Source organism: Giraffa tippelskirchi, chromosome 1 (genome assembly GCF_054371585.1).
Source record: "Giraffa tippelskirchi isolate mGirTip1 chromosome 1, T2T-mGirTip1v1.2.pri, whole genome shotgun sequence".
Classification (NCBI taxonomy): domain Eukaryota; kingdom Metazoa; phylum Chordata; class Mammalia; order Artiodactyla; family Giraffidae; genus Giraffa; species Giraffa tippelskirchi.
This window is the reverse complement of record NC_137275.1, coordinates 90,891,543-90,916,076: the sequence shown is the minus strand read 5'-3', so window position 1 is coordinate 90,916,076 and position 24,534 is coordinate 90,891,543. Positions and strand designations below refer to the sequence as shown.

Below are 24,534 nucleotides of genomic sequence, written 5' to 3'. Positions count from 1 at the left end.
TGCCCACTTGCCACCCCACTAGAGAAAAGTCTGCACTGAAGATCTAGCATGGCCACAAATAAAATAAATAATATTAAAGAAAAAAAAGACAGATATACATAATGAACATGTGATAAACATTACAAATAAAAAGAAATAGAGAAGCACAAGGAAGAGCAATTCTGTCTGGAGTGGGAATAGATGATTTTGCATAAAAGACATTCACAATTTTCACAAAGATTGCTTATAAAAGAGGAGGTAGAGCTAGTTCAAAATAAATGACAAATTTTTAGTCTCATTAGCAAATTAAAAAAAAATATCACTTTCTATGTAACATATCAGCAAAGATTTTTTAAAATAGTTAAGAGCCTTAATGATAAAGAAATATATATATAATTACTACAAAAATCTTAATAGTTATCTTTGAGTGATAAATTATGTATTTATTTTAAAATACTACATATGGCAACCCACTCCAGTGTTCTTTACTGAAGAACCCCACAGATAAGAGGAGCCTGCCGAGCTACAGTCCATGGGGTTACAGAGAGTTGGAGACATGTAAGTGACTGAACAACAACAACATACATACTACTATAACAATATGATATAGCTATATTCATGAATTTTAAAACTTTAGTCTCTATGCATTTGAAATACCTTTTTCAGGGATCTACATCACACAGGTGATTATAAACATGAAATTCCATACCAAGAACTTTGATAGTCATCATAAAAGACTTTAGAAATGTTTCATTAACAAATGAGTGATGCTCATAAGTGTAGTACAGAAAGACTGTATGGGTGCCACAGCCCTTGAGAGAGCAGAATTTTGGAATCTGGCAATCTTGGCAGTCAACACTGATGAAACAGCCCTCTATTCCAGCACTGTCCAATACAGTAGTTGCTGACTCCATACAGTTTTTAACATTTAAATTTAAAATAATTTAAAATTCAGTTCTTTAGTCATACTAGACACGTTTTTAAACATTCAGCAGCCACACATGGCTATGTCTACTGTGTCGGATAACCCAGCTATACAGAACAGAAAGTTCTACTGAACACAGGTATTCAAGACCTAGATCTCCATTTGGTCTTAGATGCTCCCTCCTCGAAAGGAAGACTTTGTTGTCTCATTTAACCACAAGGTTGACTCATCTTGCAGCCACAATACTGCATCCTCTTTGAGGATGGACTTTTTACCAAACTTATAAAAACAGGTTGCATGAATGTTTTGTGCCTATTTTATGAAATTCATAAAGAGAAAGAATCAGTCTGACTTGCTTTCATTGTAACCATACCACCTAGTGGTGAAGTGATGTAGCAGAGGATATACAGCACCTAGAAGCTACTCACGCTTATCAAAAGGACTTGACAAGAGTTAGGTGCTAAAATGGCTTAGATCAGTTCACAAATCCCTCAGCTGTTTTATATTTTCCAATAAAATTTTAAAGAGCTTAAGTACCATGAGAGGCGTGTGTAATGAATTATAAAAACGTATTTTATGACATTTGGGAAAATGAAGTCCAGAAAGGTATAAAGGAAAGTTAATAAATAAGCAGTCGGATTTATGATTAGAAAAATAGCTTTAGCAGCCAGGTAAGGACAAACTAGAAAACATGAGGCTTTAACATTAATTCAGATGAGATCATGAGAACCTGAACTACCTGGTATCACAACGTGTTCAGTCCCTTGTGTTGGATTCTTAGTGACCCCATGGACTGTAACCCATCAGGATCCTCTGTCCATGGGATTTTCCAGGCAAGAATACTAGAGTGGGCTGCCATTTCCTCCTCCAAGGCATCTTCCCAACCCAGGGATCGAACCTGAATCTCCTGTCTCCTACACTGGCAGGTGAATTCTTTACCACTGAGCTACCTGGGAAGCCTGAATTACCTGGTAGCACCTAACAAAATGCAGGCACAGAACTGGGCTCCGGATAGGTTTTGGTGGTAGGAATTACAGCCAAAGCTGATTTTATTGTGCTTCCCTTTATTGTGCTTTGCAGATACTACATTATTTACAAATTGAAGGTTTGTGGCAACTCTGCATCAAGCAACCTTCTTGACACTGTTCTTTCAACAGCATTTGTCACTTTGTGTCTTGGTGTCACATTTTGGTAATCCTCAAAATATTTCAAAGTTTTTCATTATTATTATATTTGTCATGGTGATCTGTGGTCTGAGATCTTTGATGTCACTATTGTAAATGCTTTGGGGTACCACAAACCATGCCCATATAAAATGCTGAACTTGATAATTGTGTGTGTTCTGACTGTTCAACCATCAACCAACCCATCTGTCTCTCTCCCTTTCCTTGGGCCGAAATTAAGCCAATTAAGAACCCTACAATGAAGAAAGAGAATGCAAATATCTCATTTATAATTTCTATTTTGATTACATGTTCAAATAATATTTTGAATGCATTAGGTTACAATGTATTATTAAAATTAATTTCACTTGTTTCTTATATTAATGAGATTGCTCAAAAATGTTAAACTATATATACACTTCATGTTATATTTCTATTGGACAGAACTCTCTTAGAACATTATGGCCCAATAATACAAAAAATGAGTTTAAATGTGTATGTTTTTGTTGCATAAAAGTATGACCAGGACATCAATACAAGACTCTGAAGTGTAAAAGCAACAATAAAACTTTAAAAATCTGTCATTAAAAAAAAAGAACCCTACAATGGCCTTTAATAAGTGATCAAGTGAAAGGAAGAGTCACACATTCTTCACATTTAAAAGCTAGGAATGATTAAGCTTAGCGAGGCAGTCATGTTGAAACCCAACACAGGCCAAAAGCTGGATCTCTCGTGCCAAACGGCCAAGTTGTGAATGCAAAGAAAAAAGTTGTTGAAGAAAACTAAAAGTGCTACTCCAGAGAAGACATGAATGATAAGAAAGCAAAACAGTCATGATAATATGGAGAAAGCTTTAATGGCCTGGAGAGAAGAGGAAACCAGACATAATATTCCTTTAAGCCAAAACCTAACCCAGAGCCAAGCCTTAACTCTCTTCAATGTGTGAAGGCTGAGAGAGATGAGAAATCTGAAAAAACAAAAGGTTAAAGCTAGCAGCGCTTGGTTTATGAGATTGAAGGAGAGAAGTTGTTTTCATAACATAAAAATTCAAGGTGAAGCAGCCAGTGATGTAAAAGCTCTGATTCAGAAGGTCTAGTTAAGATAATTAATGAAGCGGCTACATTGAATAACAGATTTTCAACGTAGATAAAAACTGTAAGCCTTCTATCGTAAGACACCACCTAGGACTTCCATAGTTAGAGAGAAGTCAATGCCTGGCTTCAAAGGACAGGCTGACTCTCTTGTTAGGGGCTAATGCAGCTGGTGACCTTAAGTTGAAGCCAAGGCTCATCTACCATTCTGAAAATCCTCTGGCCCTTAAGAATGACACTAAATCTATTCTGCTTGTGCTCTATAAATTGAACAACAAAGCGTGGATGACAGTACATCTGTTTACAACACGGTTTACAAAATATTTTGAGCCCTCTGATGAGAGACTTTCACCTCACAAGAATGATTTCTTTCAAAATGTTACTGCTCACTGGCAATCCACCTGGTCACCTAAGAGCTCTAATAAATAATAAAGATGTGCAGTGAGATTAAGCTTGTTTTCATGTCTGTTAATAAAACATCTATTCTACAGCCCATGGATCAAGAAATAAATTTGACTTGCAAGTCTTATTCTTAAGAAATACACTTTTTAAAGCAACAGCTGCCACATACAGTAATTCCTCTGACAGAATGATGCAAAGTAAATTGAAAAGCTTCTGGAGATGATTCAACATTCCAGATGCCATTAAGAATTCATGGAAAGAGGTCAAATACCAACATTAACAGGAGTTGGGAAGAAGACGATTCCCACCCTCATGTATAACTTTGAGGAGTTCTAGATTTCACTGGAGGAAGAAACTTCAGATTTAGCAAGAGATCCAGAATTACAAGTGGAGCCTAAAGATGTGACTAAATTGCTGCAATCTCATGATAAAATATTAGTGAATAAGGGATTGCTTCTAATGAATGAGCAAAGAAAGTTGTTTCTTGACATGGAATCAACTCCTAGTGAAGAGGCTGTGAAGACTGTTGAAACGATAACAAAGGATTTAGGACATTACATAAATTTGGCTGATAAAGCAGTTGGCAGAGTTTGAGAAGACTGACCCCAATCTAGGAAGAAGCTCTACTGTGGGTAAAATGCTATCAAACAGAATCATATGCTACAGATAAATAGTCTGTAAGGCAGATTCAACCACACAGTAAACTTCACTGTTGTCTTATTTTAAAAAACTGCCACAGCCAGTCAACCATCAGCAACCATAAGCTTGATCAGTCAGCAGCCATCAACACTGAAAAAAGACTCCCCCATCAAAAAGATTATGACTTGCTAAAGGTTCAGGTGATGGTCAGCATGTTTTAGCAATGAAGTATTTTTATTAAGGTATGTACAGTTTTTTGTTTTTAGGTATACTGCTATTGACCACTTAAAGACCACAGTATAGTGTAAGCATAACTTTCATATATACTGGGAACCAAAAAATTCTTGTGACTTGCTTTCTTGTGCTACGTGCTTTATTTTGATGGTCTGGAAACGAATCTGCAATATCCCTGAGATATGACTATACAGGTTTTGGTAGTCAATTAGATACGAAAATTGAGGGACAGTGACAAGTTAAGGTGACTGCAAGATTTCTACTCTAGTTGTCTAAGTGGAAAGTGATATACTTTCTACTTCAGTTCTTACGGATTCCTAAAACATTAACACCCCAATGCTAGTTCAGACATTCTACTTTGACTGGAATATCGTTTTCCTATCTTCATGACTGCTCCTAAGCTAACTTTTTACCTGTGCTTTCTCTGAAATTGCTCCCTACAAATATATTCAAATTCAGTCATACCAAACTACATACGGTTCTCTACTTTCTGGTTTTAGTTTTGCTAGTCCCTCTACCTCAAGTCATGCTCTTACCCTGTCAAGCTGGTCAACCTTTACACACCCTTGAGGGCCCACCTTTAATGTTCCATTATCCTACTGTTCTTAAACTTTATTCTAATTCATAAAAGTTTGAACTTTCTTCTTGACACCATTATAAAAAATGTTGACATTTGGTAAACTGATCAAGTGCCAAAAAAATACCTTTCTTTTCAGTTTTCTCTTTCATCTTCTTTTCTTCTCCTCCTCCTCCTTTTACTTGCTCTTTAGCACCAGAAGATATGGTTGTTATTGGTATAGACTGTATCTCATTTTCAGAAACCATAGAATCAGTTTTTAGTGGAGTACCAGATGGAAACGGTATTTGTTTTACTGACAAAGAAAATGAAATAATGTCATTTATGTTAAACAAACGGGAAATTGTGTGTCATAAACTATTTTGAAACAAATACAGTTGATATACAATATTATATGTTATAGTGTTCAATATAGTGATTAACAATTTTAAATGTTATACTGTATTTATAGTTATTATAAACTATTGCCTATATTCCCCATGATGTATAATATATCCTTGTAGCTTGATACACAATTATTTGTACCTCTTAATCCCCAACTCCAATATTGCTCCCTCCCTTTCCCTCTCTCTGATGGTAACCACTGTTTTGTTCCCAATGAGTCAGCTTTTTTTTTTATTGAATTCACTAGTTTGTTGTAATTTTTAGATTCCATCTATAAGTATTTGACTTTTTCTGTCTGATTTATTTCACTTGGCATAATACCCTGAGTCCACCCATGTTGCTACAAATGGCAAAATTTCATGCTTTTTTATGGCCGAATAGTACTCGAATAGTACTCTATCGTGTGTGTGTGTGTGTGTGTGTGTGTGTGTGTGTACGCCACATCTCCTTTATCCACTCATCTGTTGATGGACATTTTCGTTGCTTCCATATCTTGGCAATTGCAAACAATGCTGCTGGAAAATTGGGGTGGATGTAATCCTTCCTAATTACAGTTTGGTTTTTTGGATATATAACTAGGAGTGAACTGCTTGGTCATATGGTCGAATATGAATTCTTCTTAAAAAAGAAAATTCAGCATATATGATTATCAAGTCTCTACTATCTAAGACTGTAAAAAGGCTGCCAGGAAATTAAGTATATTTTAACCATAAAAGAATAAATGCATTATTCTCCTTCAATCACTAATGACTAAACTGAGAAAATTACAGATAACAACCATATAAACTAATATTTATTATGAACTTACTGTGTCCCAAACACTTTTCCAAATGCTTTATCTGAATTAACTCTTACAATTCTTATAAATACCCTAAGCAGTATCCACATTTATAGATGACCAACTTGAGCAAGAAGGTTGATCAGGGAGATGAGAAGCACAGCTTTTAATTAAATCACAGAGATTACAAGTGCATCTTTTTAAACTCCAATTTTGATACTTTTTGCATGATTTTAGGCAAGATCACTTATTTGCCTTTTCTAAGTTGCTATTTTCTCTTCAGTATAAGATGATAAATGCATGCCGCCTTTCTCATGAGTAACCAAACATAAAATCTAACTTAATAAACAATATATGAAGTTAAGAAGCTGGTTCATCACATACATAGTGAATTAGGGATATAATATTTTATACCGAGGCAGTCTGTTTCCAGAGACTACACCTCTCATGGTTTGGCAAGATGGCATGTTTTTCACTCAGGTTTTCTCTTAAACTGAATGATCAATTGGAAAGATGTTTTAGTAATAGTCATTTTTATATCAGAATTAATAGACAGTAGCATTACTTGTTCATAATTTTATCTCAAAAAACATTTTAAAGAACACTGCTCCAGCAATGTGAAAAACATATTCACTGCCTAGTAAACATGGAAGAATATAATCTTGTGAGGGATTATGATGTGGCTTATTTTCCAGCCAATATTCAAACCACTCTTCTGAGGTACATGTAAAGTTCCTTGGAAGTTACTGCTTCATTTAGTAATGAGAAGCTCCATCTATTCCTATTTTATTAATGTCGTTTTATAATAATATGAATTTATCTAGACACTTTTAAAATAATTCAATAAAAACCTTCATTTCATTTACAGCATACCAGGTGAAATGATAATTATCTGCTGATTTGGATAACTTAAAAAACAGTATTTGATTTCAGGCAAATTACATCTCTAAGCTTCAATGTATAAAACAAGAATATTTGTGTACATAAGATTTTAAGGATAAAATATATAAGTTATATGAACCACCTGGTAGTGCCTGGCATACAGAAAAACTTAATAAGTGTTAACTAAATACTATCATGGCTTATTTTCAACAACTATTCAACAGGGAATAGTAAATGATCAAGTTTAATAGGGGATCAGTGATGATCACAGTAGAGATTAAAAGTGCAGCTCTCTAAACTCCAATTTTGGCATTTTTTGCGTGATCTTAGGTAAGATCATATATCTGCCTTTTCTAAGTCTGTATTTTCTCTTCAATGTACGAGGATAAATGCATGAGAAGGGCAGCTGTGAGGATGAGATGAGTAATCAAGCATAAAACGCAACTTAATAAAGAATGTAATAATTATTGTTATGAATCAACCTATCATTTCTATAATTAATCACCTCCGTTTTGAATTTCTGCCTTAATTAGCTCTTGTTTCAATCCTTCAATTTCTTTCTTCAATTTAGCATTTTCAACTCGAAGTTTCTTCTCTTCTCTTAAAGTTGCCTGCAAAACTGGGATCAAGAACCACCAGTTAAGATATAGCTGTGTTTTCTAAAAGGTTTCTTATGAATACTACTTGATAAAAGCATAGCCAGTATAAACCAAGCTAGAACCAAAAGTTTCACCAGTTCCTCTGTATCAGTTTAATATTTATTAAAACAACATGATATTTAAAAGAGAAAGGGAGAAAATCTGTGAAGTAAAAACAACAGAAGAGGTTTTGTTTATCAATCATTTTCCTAGCTTTTATAAAAATGCTGTGACAATGTAAGAACCTCGTTCAGTGTTAGTAACGGATTAACTGAGACAAATATCAGATATATTAAACTTTTTTCAAAAGTCTAAGATCTAATAATGATACCAAACAATAAAAAACTGTTCTCATTTCTTCCTTTTTAATCAGTATCTTGTAAAAAGATATGAAAACTCTTTAATTCCTAATGTCTCAGAAGTAGAGCTGGTCAAACATTAAATGAAATGATTTGCTCAACAGAGTGTGTTAAAGGTGAGCAATAGGGTATGCTGCTGCTGCTAAGTTGCTTCAGTCATGTCCGACTCTGTGCGACCCCATAGACGGCAGCCCACCAGGCTCCGCTGTCCCTGGGATTCTCCAGGCAAGAACACTGGAGTGGGTAGCAATAGGGTATACAAAATATAAAAGACAAGGATTCTCAGTGGGGTTGCTACTGCTCTCTAGGTGGGACTTTGAAAATCTGTAAGGGAATTTTTGGCTGTCACGAATAATGGGAGTCAGTACTAGCATTTGGAGGGCAGAGGTCAGGGATTTCAGATGTTCTGCAATAGGTTAGATATTCCTGTGAAATGAAGAACTGTCTCACATCCTGCAGGATTTTGCAGTGACATTGTACAGATACACAGGTGAAATCCTCTTTATTATTTGAGCCTAGATTCTAGTTATTTTTTACATTTAAACATTTTAAACAACTTCATTATACTCTGAATTTTCTAGGAATCAAGCATGCAAATCAAGGGTGGACTGTACTTTGTTCTGTTCAAGAGTTCTACCTAAAGAAACATCATTCATCATTTTGAGTAAATTAAAAACATGACTCAAAGCTGATTTTGGTATCTGAGTTGCCAACACAAAGGCACACTATTATATCAATCTGTACTATGCCTGTTGCATTTTTGCTGATTCCATGTATGCGAATCACATAGCATGTGATACTCTTGTATCAAGCAGTATAGTCCTGCCCATGTATTTACTTACATACACATATTTATTACTACTACTGTCCATAAATTACTTCCTTTTTAATTCTCTTCTATATTACATACATCTCTATAATCTATTCATCTTTCTAATGGAAAGAAGCATTAAGAATTTTAAAAAACAGTAAGAAAAATCCTTTTTAAATTTTAAGAAAAACAGTAAGAAAAAGTATTTATAAAACATTATAAAAATAATTAAAACAGTATTTAAAAAGAAGAAAAATTTGACAAAGGGAAAAATTTTTAGATAGTAAATGTAGGATTCTGTAAGTCATTCAGTTTTATGTAGCAGAGAAAAGCATTTATTTAAATAAGTGACGGTAAAAGATTTTGGAATTTTCATAGCATTACCATTGGCTATTGAGAAATAAAATACACAAAAAACAACCTAAAATCTGGAAGCAGAAATTTAGATTTGATATTTTTTGAATACATCATGGCAATTTCGAGGTAAAACTTAAGCACCGGAAAAACTGTAAAAATTACTTCAGAAAATACCCGAAAAGAGAGCAATGTGAAAGTAAAGATTTTCTTTTATATGAAGTTAAAGGAGATATTTGAGTTTCTATTTGATTTTACCCAGCTTTCTTCATTTTTAGTCTCTAACTCTATACTTACTTATTTTAAATATTAATTTTTATTAGTCTTGAATTAATACATTGTTTTCTCTAAATATTACGTGTTCACCATACACCAATTCTAACTTATCTTAATCCCAGAATATTTGTTCACTCATAACTGCAATATTAAAGGAATACAGAAGTCATCACCAAGACTGTGAAATAATATTGTCTGTAGTAAACACATTTTTTTTTGCTGTCACTATATGAATTCATTTTAAGTATCTCCCTAGAAAACTTAAATTTTCAAATTTTCTTTACTTGCTTTCTCCTTAAGAAGAGCAATTTGCTGCTTAAGATATTCAATAATTTGATCTGCTTCTGCACCCTTCTGCTCCAATCTCTTCAGAACAGCATCACCGGTTGCCATTTTTGCCAAGAAACGGCAGAAAATCCTAAGTGAAAAAATGGAAGTGATACATTATACTGTAGAATGAGTAAGTTTATTGTACAGGACACCATAAACAAGCAGTCTGAAAGGAAAAACATTTTCTACTGCAATAGAACTATATAATAGAAAAACAAATCAATTAAGAGGCAATAGGTTAATAGATTAATTCTTCACTCTGATTGGAAAAGAAAATCAATTTTTTCCCAAAAGCAGAAAGTATGATATTTAATCATATTTCAGGTTGGAAAGTTTTAAAGAGAGCTTTAAATACCGCAGAATATTATGACATAAGACAGGAACACTAAGACACAGACTAGTATCAACCTTAACTAAGAGATAACTGAGTACTATACCTGAGTTCCAAAGTAAAGACAATTACTGAATTTCTTCTTTATATGTTTCTTTCATATATTGGATATTTCTACTGTCTATTTAATTATGTACAAACTTACATGTAAGGAAGAACATGTAAGTTAGGAAAGAGAGTATTAAAGGAAAAAGATCAACAATTAGGAAAACATCAACATTAATCATATACATACTGAGATATAATGTCAGTGTGCATATATATATAGAATTCTTTATATATAGACATATATAGACACATACATACATAGAATTCTATATATATATAGACACACTGACATTATATATAGAACTCTGTATATAATTCTACATAATAGAACATACTCCAATATGATATATATTATATATACATACACTGACATGACATATATAGAATTCTGTATATATATAAATCTATTTTCTTTTGTAGAAGAAAATAGGAATTTAATTTTATAACAATTCATAGAAATTAGAAGCCATCCTATCAGTATGCAGATAATGCATATATAAGCAAAATTCTGAGATTAATCCATGTTCAAAAGTTCAAACTTTTGAAGCCAAATTCACAGTTTATACTGCCAAATATTAAGACAGTCACAATGACAAAAGGTTAATCATTAACAATACTAAGAATTGCTTTTTACCTAATTTAACATCAGTCTACAGTTCAAAGCATGACACAAACATTGTTGAAATAGTTCTAATTTTAAATAAATGATACACAGTGGGGAAATTTTTTTATTAAAAAATTGGCTAATAGTGGACAAATAAGATAAGATTGTTTTAAAATTTCAAATTATTAGGCAAAGAATACTGAGATGTTTATTTTTTTATAAAACGAAAACCAACCCTCAAAAATTTTTGTGCTAACGGAGACAATGTATGATATAGAAGCAGTTTTAAAAACCCTATAAAAATAAAGTTGTTAGTAATGAAGAAAATATAAATGGGGCAAAAGTGGTTAATCTGGAAAAGCCACAGTAAACTGCTCCATGGACTATTACTTAATAGCTTAGAAAAATAGAGGAAAAAAAAGTACAAGAGTGAAAATGATGATATAACTTCTTAAATTCTGCCAATTTTTTTTTACCAAAAGTGAATACACAATAACCCTGTTATTGTTCCTCAAATGTCTGCAAAGCCAGAATTCTAGAGAAAAATATATGGACATATGATGAAAATTTAAAGTAAAAAAGTTATGTTTTTTTGAACTTTTAGTATCCCAGTTACAGCATTCTTTTAGTCTGACGTCTACTCTATTTCAGTTTAACATAAGTAATGACCAAATATTACATATTTCAATAGGTGAAATACAGCTATTGCTAACGAAACAATGATTTGATTTGGCGTTAAGTTGTTTGGCGTAATTGTAACTTTTGCTTCCCTACCAATGAAAAATTTGATGAGTGATACAAAGATGAATGTGAAATTAGTGATACACATTAGAAAAAACCCTAGTAAACTTGTCTTAACAGACATGAAATAAATAGATTTAAGTGTAAAACAGGTCTCATAAATTGAACAGTAGGTCCACAAAGTCATCTCATAAATACATCAAGTTGCTTACAAAACCAAATATGAAACATGTGCCCTAACTTACAAAACACAGCTTCAAAACTAAGACTAAAAATAATTCACAAAATACAGGTAATAAATCCTAGTCTACAAGCAAAAAAGATCTATAATTTTACTGAAATAAATCTATTAACTACCTGGAAAACATAGTTATAATAATGAGTTAAGTAAAATATAACTTGTGATACATATTGAAGCACAGGCTAAGTTTAGGAAGAGAGAATGCCATGTTTCAAAACACAGAAACTCAAATAAGTCAAACATATAAATACACGTACACATAAGAGAAAACAATGCGATAAAGGGAGATGATAGAATAATCCTCAAAATCTTTGTTATCTAATGGTGAGGGGTTAGGATATATAAAGTAAAAAGACTAGCCATTCCAGGGAAACCAGTATATTATTATCACAAATTGAAAACAGGAAAAAATTACAGCTAGTTAAGACAAGTTAATAATTCATTTGGTAGAAAATGGTTTAACAATCAGCTTTAAACATTTTTATAAGTAAACTTTATTTTATAAGTAAACTTTAAACAAGAAAGTTTTTTCTCAATAAAATGTATGTATCTCTCACTCAAATACAAAGAGGTAAAACGCCATCCAACTTTTCTTATACTTTAAATATTGCAGGACACTAATATATTATCCATATAAAAGTAACTAATATATTTAATTAGAATATATTAACTTAGTTAGTATATTATAAAAATAAGTATAATTTATATCCTTAGCCGTAAGTGTAAAAATACTTGCTTACATTAAGGTCTAGTTTTAAATTGGTAAAAACCAGAACTTAGAAACATAAACTACCTGAAACATTCAGTAAGTGGATAAGCAAAACAGGAGAAATAAGAAAGAAAAAAGAAACAGTATTAGTAACAGAAATGTTACTGGAAAACACTTCTGTGAGCCATGAAATCTTAAAATACTGAGAATACAGAAGGATCCTATTCAACCATTCATACATAAAATAATTGTGGATGAAGCCATCTCGATTTTCTTCAGGTACTGGTTAAAGAAGCGACTGGCTACCCACTCCAGTATTCTTGCCTGGAGAATGGACAGAGGAGTCTGGTGGGCTACAGTTCATGGGGTTGCAAAGAGTCAAACACCACTGGGCAACTAACACTTCCACTTTCCACTTTCATGTTTAGGGCAACAGTGCTAGCTTAACAACATCATTGCTTTATGTTCAGACAAATGTTTTATCATTCAACCCGGTGCTCATTTCACTACTGTGTGCCGACTGCTCCACAGCGTTCAATTTTACATTGAGTATCCACTGGATTTCAAAATTTTAGGCCTGCTTAGTCTCCTCAGAGCTTTTAATATGCTAAATACATATAGGATTTCTCACAGATGATAAAGTTAATAATAGGTAACTTCTGCAGAGCATTTATCGTGGGCTGGCTAAATGCTTTACATAGATCAGCTACAAATACAGTAATTATCTCCATTATATACAGAAGAAAACTTGACTTAAAATTAATTTGCCTCAGGTCATGTGGCTAGTTAGTAAATGAGGATTAAAACTTAGGTCTGTCTGATTCTGGAGTTAGCTCTTTTAATGCCCAAGCTATAATTTCGATAAAGGATATGATTATGAAGCACTTCCCAAAGTATTTAGCCATGGAATACTAACCAATGAAAAGCTATTAAAATTTACTTGAACAAGTATTTTCCACAACAGTTTGGGAATGCTGACTTACTCTGTGCCAAAATTAAAAAAAAGAAAAAGATTATGTGATTAAAATAGATATAATACTTAACTGCATGCACAGTAATCATAAATCCAAAACATTTACAGAGAAGAAAAAGTATACCCAGTATGTTAACTGTATTTGGATAGTAAGAGTTAAAGCTTTTTTCCCTTTTTCCTCTACTAAATTTTAAAAACTAAACATTTTTATGATAAAAAGCTTTGAAAAGTATTAGCTAAGTTATTCTGCCCTTTCACATTGTTTTTTTCAACATAACCACCATATTTCACCAAACCTAAAATGCTGCTGTTAAGATGCCACTAATCATAAAATCAGGTGAAGCTGGTTTTATGAAATACATAAATTCAGACTGTATCTTAATCATTAAAACACATACATAAAAGGTTATTTCTGAGATTCCTATCATTTCTGTTTTCAAGGGTTTTTTTTTTTAATGGACCATTTTTAAAAAAAACTTTTATTGAATTTGTTACAATACTGCCTGTGTTTTATGATTTTTTTTTTTTTTTGGCCACGAGGCATTTGGGATCATAGCTCCCTGACTAGGGATCAAACTCACACTCTCTGCATTAGAAGGCAAATCATTAACCACTGGATCATCAAAGGAAGTCCCTGAGAGCCCTATCATTTCTAAACGGCTTCCCTTTACTTCAGCAATCTCTTTAGTAGTCTTCCCCACTCTGATTTTAAATTGCCAGTATTTAAAAAATTAACAAATCTTCGATCCCAGTCTATCAATGTTAGGAACCAAACAACCAAACAATTGCTTTGAAATGGAAGTTTTAACTGCAGATTTTCATTTTTACTTTAGAGTATAGAGAACTCCACAAAAATTTGGAAGTGATTCTCTATTTCTCAAAATATCTGATTTTGCTGTTTCAGAATTGCAATTAGCTAAAAATTTATATTCTCCTTAGACACTCTGAGCATTGTATCTCAACAAATACAAGATGCCGTCAGTTCTAAAATGGCTCCAGTAATTAAGGAAAAAACCATAGCTGATTTAACTGATCTAATGCTCTCTTACATTTAGTTACATCCTGTATTACGTACTGAAATACCTGCTTTAATTTACTGCTTTTTGCTTTCAAGTATTTGATCAGGGAATGAGTTCAAATTTCAGCTCTGCCACTCATTCATTAGCTGTGACTTTATTACTGAAGTATACTGATTTACAATGTTGTGTTAGTTGCAGGTGCACAGCAAAGTAACTCAGATACACACACACACACACGTTCTTTTCCAGATTCTTTTCCCATATAGGCTGTTACAAAATACTGAGCATAGTTCCCTCTGCTGTACAGTAGGCCCATGTTACTTAACCCATTTTATATAAAGTAGTGAGTGTAAGTTACTCCCAAATTTCTAATTTACACCCCCGTGCCCCATCTTTCCCCCTTGGTTACTATAAGTTTGCTTTCTACATCTGTGAGTCTGTTTCTGTTTCGCAAATAAGTCCATTTTTAGAATTTACATATAAGTGGTATCGGAGAAGGCAATGGCACCCCACTCCAGTACTCTTGCCTGGAAAATCCCATGGACGGAGGAGCCTAGTAATCCCATGGACGGAGGAGCCTAGTAGGCTACAGTCCATGGGGTCGCTAAGAGTCGGACACGACTGAGCGACTTCACTTTCACTTTACCCTTTCATGCACTGGAGAAGGAAATGGCAACCCACTCCAGTATTCTTGCCTGGAGAATCCCAGGGATGGCGGAGCCTGGTGGGCTGCCGTCTATGGGGTCGCACAGAGTCGGACACGATTGAAGCGACTTAGCAGCAGCAGCAGATATCGTATGATATTTGTCATTCTCTGACCTAACTTCACTTAGCATGATAATCTCTAGGTTCACCCATGGTGCTGCACACATGGCATTATTTCATTCTTTTTTACGACTGAGTAGTATTTCATGGTGCGTATGAGTGTGCACACACACGTGTGTGTCTATACACACCATATCTTCTTTATCAATTCATCTCTTTGATGGACATTTAAGTTGCTTCCACGTCTTGGCTGTAGTAAATAATGCTTAGGTAAACAATGGGGTGCGTCTATCTTTTCGAATTACAGTTTTCTTCAGCTATCTTCCCAGGACTGGGATTGCAGGATCATATAGGTAGGTCTAATATTGGTTTTTTAAAGAATCTCCATACTGTTTTTCATAGTGGCTGCACCAATTTACATTCCCAACAGTGCAGGAGGGTTTCCTTTCCTCCACACCCTCTACAGCATTGAATTTGTAGATGTTTTTGATGATGGTCATTCTGACTGATGTAAGGTGACAACTCATTATAGCTTTGATTTGCATTTCTCTAATAATTAGTGATGTTGAGCATTTTTCATGTGCCTTTTGGCCATCTGTATGTCTGCTTTGGAGAAATGTCTATTGGATATTCTGCCCATTTTTTGACTGGTTTGCAATGTGATCACCACAATAATCCAGTTAACATCCTTTACCATACATAGTTATAATTTTTTTCTTATGATGAGAACCATCAAGATTCAGTCTCCTATTTTCTAATATGCAAAACTATTATTAACCACAGTCACTACGCTGCACATTACATCTCTGTGACAATCATTTTACAACTGGTAATTTGTATTTATTCTTAATTGTTTTTCTTTACTCACCAGAGCCTTCTTCCCCTTTATGAATGAGGACACAGGGGATGCTGCAGGGCTTAAGGGATGGCTATGAGAGTATGGCTAAGAGAAGACAGTCCATGTATTTCAAACACTATGGCCATTAACACAGAAAAGCTTTTTGTCCAGTGACATATACATAAAATTTTAAAAGGGATACGTCTTGGTTTCCCAAAACCCTCTACCAAACAAGGTCATCTTTCACCTGGTCAGATTTTTCCCAATAGGATTTCACCAAACCTTTACCTTATAGGTGCACTCACCACTATTTTTTATTTTTTCCATTTCTAATCCAAGAACACAGTTAATAATAGTAGCCACTATTTTAATGGGCCTGGCATATTACATACTCTGTCATTTAATCTTTATAACCTTGTGACACAATATTTCCAGTTTATAGATAAACTCAGAGAAATTATGTGACTTGTCTAAAATCATTCAAATATTAAATAATAAAGCCATGATTTTAACTTTTGTATTTGATACTCCTAACCTCACACTAGGAGTCATTTTAAAGTATTCCCCAAACAAAATTTAAAAAGATTAACTCATCATCCATTAAAATTCTTGCATAACTAAATTATGAGGACTGAAAATCTCATTGGCCATTTCTTACCACCCCTAGTTAAGCCACCACCGTAACTCTCCAGAATTTGTGCACAAGTCTCCTACCTGGTCTTTCACCCTATTCCCTCCAGTCTATTCTGGACAGCAGCCAGGGAGATCCTTTCAAAAGGGCAGTCAGGATATAACACTTCACTGCGCAAAACCCTTCAATGACCTAGATGCCCTTCAAGATCCTTCATGACCTGTTTCTGCTCTCTGATTCTTTCTCCAGCTTTAACTCCTTCACTCAACTCTGACCTACAAGCATCCTTGCTGTTCAGGCGAGTTTCTGCCTGATGCCTCAGCCTGACTCCACTACCGCAAAAATATGGTTGTTGTTCAGTCACTAAGTCCCGTCTGACTCATTGTGACCCTATGGACTGTAGCCGATCAGGCTTCTCTGTCCCTGGGGATTTTCAGGCAAGAATAACGGAACAATTTGCCATTTCCTTTTCCACGTGATCTTTCTGGACCAGGGACTGAATCTGTGTATCCTGCATTGGCAGGTGGATTCTTTACCACTGAACCGCTAGCGAAGCCCCTCCCCCAAATACTCTTACAATTAACTCTCGTTTCTGTCACTTCTACTTGAGAGTGACCTTTTCAGTGAGACCTTCAATGGCCACACTAAAATTTCAAGCCATATCCCCCTTTCTTGCTTTACTATTTTTCTTTTCAGCACTCATTACGACCTAAGACACGGTAATGTTTTAAACCTTGTTTAATATGTGTCTTCCTCCATAAAACGTGAACTACGGGAGAAAGGAATTTTTATCTGTTTTACTCATTCCTTTATACCAACGCCTAAAACGGTGCTTGGAACACGGTGGACGTTGAATTACATGTGCAAAGAACAAATTCCTATCACTGCACCCAGTGCTCTCTCATACGCACAAAAGTAAACATGTTTGTGCATATACTTTTTCCAGTAACATCCTTTCCCTTGGCCCCGCGTTTCATTTTTAAAACTTGGCTCCTTCAAGAGGTCCCAAGCTCTTCCATATTTCCTCAGGCCTAGATCCGCGCTGCTGTGCGCGGGCTTCCCACTAGTACCCGCAGGCCAGGTCCTATCTTCCGAAGGCGAGTGAGGGAAAGGGGACTCCTACGATCGTAATCCGCCCTCCCCGGGACCCTCTGCGTACAACACTCACATGTATCGGTGGACTGAGGCACCTCAGCAGCCTCGGCCGGGAGCAGGTAAAGAGCGCCTCCGCCTCACGAAGGCAGCGAGAAAGGACCCAATAAGGTGTCCTCGCTAAACGCCCGAGCGGTCTACAGAGTTCACTCCAAATTCTCTGTCCCCCCCTTTCCTGTGCGCAGGCACACCACATTCCCTGTCGTCCATTCCCTCAGTGAATAACGCCAACCATCCTGCACCTCTTCCTCGGTCGCTACATTTTCTCGCCAGGTTGGGCAAGAGGCAAGATGCCAGACGCCGGGGTCTTTCCTTAGAATGCCGTCGCAGAATCTGTGATGTCAGAGGAAAAGGCCGAGCTGCGGGTAGCTGGGAGAGCTGGGAGCTGTCAGCGGAGAGCGCCGGGCTCGCCCTCCTGGGTGGATTCCGAGCTGGCAACCCGCGCTGACTTCGCTCGCGGGCTGAGGGCAGTCTTTGAGCTCCCGGAGCTCCAGGAGCAGCCTCTATTGTAGAAGTACCTGCAGTGCGCGGCCTGATGCCCTAAGCAGTAGCGGCAACACCAGCCACAGCGACAGCTCTGGGGCCCTGTGTAGCAGCTCCATCCCCTTGTCTTTGTGTCTGCCTGCGTCCTCAGACCCAGAGGCAGGTATTTGGGTTTCCCAGTTTTTTATGGGTGGGTGTGACGGGAGGTAGAGGAAGGTCAGGTGCAGCGAGTAGCCCCGCACTTCCCGCTGTGATTGAAAGAGGTCACCGGTGCTGCTTTTGGCTACTGATTACAGTATCCAATCCCCACCTACAGCCCTCCTTCTCCCTGCTCACCTGAGTCCTTGGAGAACTGTAGGCAGCTTTTTAACAGGAACTGCTGCCTGACTGTTCCAAAGGAAGGTTGAAAGAGGAGCTTAGAGAATGTGGATTCCGCTCTCCACCAGTCAACGTACATTCGAACTCTTGCTTTGGTTTGTTCCTTGTTTTCAAAGGCTTAGTCAGTTATCGAGATGTGATATTCACTTGTGAAGTGGAAGAATGTAAAAGAGTTGTCAGTGGTTGCTTTTCAAGGACTCATGTCCTTGTTTTTGTTTGGGCTAGAAAGACAACTGTTTGCGGAAAAGTATATAAAGTAAATGGACTAGTGTTATTAACCCATTAAAAACGTGTAAACTGTTTTATTTATAATGAAATAAGCATCTTTTGACCAATTTTTGACCTTTTTTGCCTATGATGCATTTCTACTTCAAGTTCTTTGAGGGCAAATATTGTCATGTTTGTTCACTGGTGGGGCAGAAGCTGGAAAAGGGCCTGACTTAAAATAGGAACTTCAGGATATTTGGTGAATGGATGAATGTTCAAATCCAGCTTCTTATATTGTTTCTTTTTTTCCCTCTCTCTCTCAACTAATCTCTCATCTCAGCTGTTTCCCGCCCCCCGCCCTCCCACTACTTTCTTCCACTCACCAAGTGTGAGGAAATCTATGTGAGTGTATTTGTTATATGTGAACCTTTTTATATATACCCACCTTAAGACGTAGTTGAAGCAGAACGTTGATGAAATGGTTTGTGCTAGTGTTTTATCGTTTTGAATTATTTGCGTTTTATTTGGTGATTTGATCTTTAGTTGTCTAAGTGATAGGTGTGTCTAATTGAAAATCAAAAGGCATAGGATTGCATAATAAAATACAGCAGCTCAGTGTCTTCCTTCCTGCCCTCAGTCCTGTTCCTTCAAAGATAACCACATTTAACCTTTTCTAATTTTAGGTATGTATGTTGAATAATATGTTAAACTGCTAATTCTTTTTTTTTTAATTGACTTCTTAAGATAGCCCACACCATCCACAACCTCTCTTCTACAAATTTTTGAGTGGTTATCACAATTTTTAGTATTAGTACTGGTTAATTTCAAAATTCTAAATAATATGTAAACTTTATTTTTTCACATCAACTTTTGAAAATACATATATTTGGCTCCTTATTTAGTAAAACGAGGAAAGTGTTGACTCTACCTTTAGATGGCAGAAACCACATCCACTCACTCCTGCCTTTCAGTAGATGGACTTTTCCTTATACATTGACAAGGTTATTAATAGTTACAGTGTATTTCTTAGCTCCAATTGTTTTTTGCTTTGTTTATGCGTATAAAAACCAGTAAAATGTTACAATATTATGATTTTGTAAATAAACTTCAGTGCATAGCCAAGAAATATGCCATTATACATTTTCTTCCAAGTGTTTAATTTCATAACCTATGTACCACACTAATGAGATTTGTAATATTAAAGTCAAATGGATTGTTCTTTCTTCTTCTGCAGTAACAAAAATTATGCCATAGTTAAGTGTGCTTAATTTTTTGGGTTATATACTTGTATAGTTTCTGACCCTCCTCACTTTCACAGAGGACTTTGTACTTTTTTAGAGGGAAAAGATTCATGTGCTTTATTCACCAAGTCCTCTTATTCTTTGTATGAGAACCTTCCTGACATTTCTCTGCTTGAAGACATTCCCCTTGGAGCCCCATTACTTTCTGTTTGATTTGAACAGATTACTTCTGGTCCTATTGACAGCTTCTATACTGGATTATATTCATTGAAATCTTGAATAAGGTACAATGTTACAATATTGTACAAAGGTACAATAAGGTACAATGTCTTTTACTACTTGGTTTTCTCCTCTATTTTGGTAGAATACATCCTTAAAAAATTTATTCATTAAAATATGTGGGTAGTAATTTTATTTTTTAATGTTTGCATAGTGTAAATTATTATTTTACTATTATGATTGATAGTTTGGCTGGGTATAGAAACTAAATTATGTTTCTTACAAATTTTCAAGGCTTCACCATCTTCTAACTTCCATTGATGTTCTTGAGAACATGAGAATGGGTGTTGGATCTTGATGTTTTGATGCCTGAACTATTTGTTTTCTCTCTGAAATGATTAACATTTTTAGTTATACTTGAAGCTTTGAAAATCTGTTATGACATGTTTTGTTCTAAGTTTGTTCTCCTTGCAATGAACTCATTCAGTGAAGCCTGAATAAATATCTCTGGTTAATTTAGTCTTCTTAAAATTAGAAGCCTCTTTAATTTCCCTTCAACAGTGGGGGATTTTCTCCTAGTCTTTTATAATTTTTTCCTCTTTTTCTCTGTTCTCTTTTGTTGAAATTCTTGTAATGTGGTTGTTGATTTCTTGGTTTGATTCACTGTGTTTGTAATCTTTTATGTTTTTATCTGTTTGTGCATTTGCTTCATGTTCTGAATAGTAGTCTCAACTTTATTTTCCAACACTTCTATCTAGTTTGATAATCATATGTTTAATTTCCAAACACTAATTTTTAAAATTATTTTTCTCATATTCCCTTAATTTTGTTTCACTGTTCTTTTTTTAATGAGATAAAATTTACATATACTAAAATGCACTGATTAAAAGTGACCAGTTTGGTGAGTTTTGATACATGTCAACAAACATGTAACAATCACCACCCTAATCAAGATGTGAAACATTTGTACTACTCAAGAAGGTTCCTACCTTTCCCTTTCCAAGACTGTTCCCACAACCCTCCTCCCCATCCCAGGCACTACATTCTCATTCTTATCACTATAGTTTAAAACTGTAGTTCTGTAACATTTAAGTGGAGCCATAGGATATGAACTCTTCTGTGTCTGCTGCTTTCATCAACGTAATTATTTTGAGATACGTCCATATTTTGGCATATTTATTCCTTTCTTGTTGCTTTGAATAGCATTTCATTGGATGAATATACCACAACTTGCTTAGCAGTTCACTTGTGTGATGTTTACATTGCTTCCAGTTTGGGGCTTTTATGAATCAAACTACTGTGAACATTCTCGTACAAGTATTTTTATGGACATTTTAGTTTTTATTGTGTTAATACCCACTAGGAATGGAATTTGAGTCTTAAGGGATACTATTAACTTCAGGACAGTTTTTCAAAGTCCTTGTGTCATTTTAACACCACCATAAGCAGCAGAGAATCAGCTCCAATTCCACATTTCTCTCAACACTTGGTATTGCCAGTCATTCCAATTTTAGCCATTCTGGTAGTTGTAAAATGGTATATTGTGGTTTTAATTTGCATTTTCCTGCTGATTAATTACATTGAGAACTTTTTCATGTGTTTATTGTCTATTTGTATTCCTTTTTTGTGAAAATACACATTTCAGATTTTTACCTATTTTGTGTTGACTTGTCTCTCTTTTTATTATTAAGTTGTAGGCATTCTTTGTATATTCTGAATGCAAGTCTGTTACCAGGGAAGCCCTATTATCACATATACAAACATACATACATACATATATATATATATTTGATTAAAATGTCGTATGTATAGATAGATAGATAGATATTTTGTAATTAACTTTAGCTTGGATTTGTATTTTCTCAAATGTGGCTTGTGATGGGCAAAGTTTTTAATTTTGATGAAGCCCACTTTAAAGTTCATCTCTTTAAAAAAATTCTCATTGTTTTGTTTTTAATCGCCTCAGATGAGATCTGTTTTCATTTTAATTTCCATTTATTTGTTGCTAGGACAGAGAAACAATAGATTTTTTAAATAAAGTGGTTTTTTGAAGATTTATTTATTTATATTTGGTTGTGCATTGCTGTGCATGGGCTTTCTCTAGTTGCCACGAGCAGGGCAACTCTTTGTTGTGATGCTCAGGCTTCTTATTGCAGTGGCTTCTCTTGTTGCACAGCAAGGCTCTAGGACTCATGGGCTCAGTAGCTGTGGCTTGTGAGCTCTAGAGCTGGGGCTCGGTAGTTGGCGGTGCATGTGCTTAGTTGCTCTGTGTCATGTGAGATCTTCCAGACCAGGAATTGAACCCGTGTCCCCTGTGTTGGCAGGTGGCTTCTTAACCCCTGGACCACCAGGGAGGCCCCTAACGCTCATTTTTTATGGCTTTTCTTACCCTGCTTGAGCAATCTTTGCCTATTCTAAGTTGCAAAACTATCCTCTTTTTCTTTTTTTCCTCTTGTGCAGAAGGCTTTCAGTTTTAGCTTTTACACTTAGGTCTATAATCCATATCAGACTTCTGTGGATGTAGCAGTAGGAATTAAGGTTAATCTTCTTCCCATATGAATGTCTTTTTGTAGTACCATTTATTAAAAAGATTGTCCTTTTCCTATTCAATTCCTTGGCCTTTGTTGAAAATCAGTTCATTGTGCTTAAAAATGTTTTTCAATTTAAAATGAGAAAAGCTTTCAATTTTATGAAATATATTGTATATAGCACATATATATAGATAGGTGGAGGTACAGAATGTGAAATTACGGAGAATAATGTGAACACCCTTAACCCGTCAATTAAGAACTAGGGTATTACTTAGTATTTTTGAAGTTTTTTATGGATTCTTCCCTAATCTCATGACTGCTTTTCATATAATCGTGCAGTAGTAACCTTATCCTTGGATAGGAGGATAAATAACTTGCCAGTAACGGGGGTCAGGTGGCAAAGTTGAGTCTTCTATTCTTCAGCCTTTCAAATGCTATATTTCTCATTTCAAATATTCTTCTGACTGCTGTTGTTCACCACTGTTCCCTCCTCCTCTGAATCTGAAGCCTCTGATCTGAAGAGGATGAGCACACCTCTTAACTATACCATAGATTGTAACCTCCTTCTCTCTGTTGTGACAATGCTCTTACCTATTCAGAATGCTTTATAGGAGTTTCTTGAAATCAGCTCTTTTTGCCCTCTTCCTTGTTATGAGTTTATACCTTTTAAAACAGTTCTTTTTAATGTTTTAATGAAGTTTCTGGACAGATATATGAAAAGCAGCCTATTGTCTTGATTTAGAATTCCAGGTTTTATTGTGAAACCTGAAAGGGAAGAATGCAATGCCTGACCAATCAATGTCTTTTTAGTGAGACACCTAGGTGAGAGAGATATTTTTTGTTGGGAGACCTTTTTTATTGTGGTTGCCATAATGTGATACAGATTTTAAACTAAGCTTCTTAATCTTCAGGCCATTTCATGATAAAATGCTGGACACCATTTGCTTTGGAAACTATGCTGCTAGGACCCCTCAGGATCTTCAGGTAGAATATCTATTTCTAACCTGGAGGCAATAACATCTGTCAAGATCAATGAGGGGAGTAAAACACCACTTGCAAAGCACCTGGCTTTAAAACAAAAATTGATTAGTTATTTAAGTAACATTATAAGGCTGTTTGTTATCTAGTTTAATTATTTTTATTTTTAAAAATTTATTTATTTTTAATTGAAGGATAATTGCTTTGCAATATTGTGTTGGTTTCTGCTATCAGCATGAATCAGTCATAGGTAGACATATGTCCCTTTCCTCTTGAACCTCCCTCCCACCCCATCCCACCCCTTTAGAAGAGCCCTTTGAAGAGCCCCAGTGTGAGTTCCCTAAGTCACACAGCAAACTCCCATTGACTATCTATTTTGCATATGGTAATGTATGTGTTTCCATGTTCTCTCTCTATTCATCCCACCCTCTCCTTCCTCCCCACCCCACCCCATGTCCATCAGTCTGTTCTCTCTGTTTGCATCTCCATTGCTGCCCTGAAAATCTGTTCATCAGTACCATCTTTCTAGATTCCATATATATCTATTAATACACATATGCATT

The 24,534-nt window shown here is 35.3% G+C and overlaps 2 protein-coding genes across 31 annotated transcripts in view; one reads left to right on the top strand and one right to left on the bottom strand.

Annotated features, from left to right (window-relative positions):
• Positions 1-18,024, bottom strand: part of AIMP1 (aminoacyl tRNA synthetase complex interacting multifunctional protein 1) — a 107,940-nt gene extending 89,916 nt beyond the window's left edge. For 13 of the 16 annotated variants that reach the window (XR_014051901.1, XR_014051893.1, XR_014051908.1 and 10 more), the window contains exons 1-4: positions 17,951-18,024; positions 9,777-9,910; positions 7,560-7,673; positions 5,138-5,305 (exon numbers count right to left, since the gene is read on the bottom strand). Coding sequence is in view for 10 of the 16 variants with exons in the window: in XM_081484536.1 (XP_081340662.1) it covers positions 5,138-5,305; positions 7,560-7,673; positions 9,777-9,910; positions 17,951-17,952 (418 nt within the window). In the remaining 6 variants the exon portion in view is untranslated. Of the gene's footprint in view, positions 1-5,137; positions 5,306-7,559; positions 7,674-9,776; positions 9,911-16,865; positions 17,122-17,950 lie in introns of those variants that run through there. The other 3 variants (XR_014051912.1, XM_081484590.1, XM_081484511.1) reach the window with 1 other exon arrangement.
• A 256-nt stretch (positions 18,025-18,280) lies between these two features.
• Positions 18,281-24,534, top strand: part of TBCK (TBC1 domain containing kinase) — a 201,238-nt gene continuing 194,984 nt past the window's right edge. For 7 of the 15 annotated variants that reach the window (XM_081484370.1, XM_081484435.1, XM_081484445.1 and 4 more), the window contains exon 1: positions 18,281-18,580. The gene's annotated coding sequence lies outside the window, so the exon portion shown is untranslated. Of the gene's footprint in view, positions 18,581-23,904; positions 23,978-24,534 lie in introns of those variants that run through there. The other 8 variants (XM_081484365.1, XM_081484424.1, XM_081484339.1 and 5 more) reach the window with 3 other exon arrangements.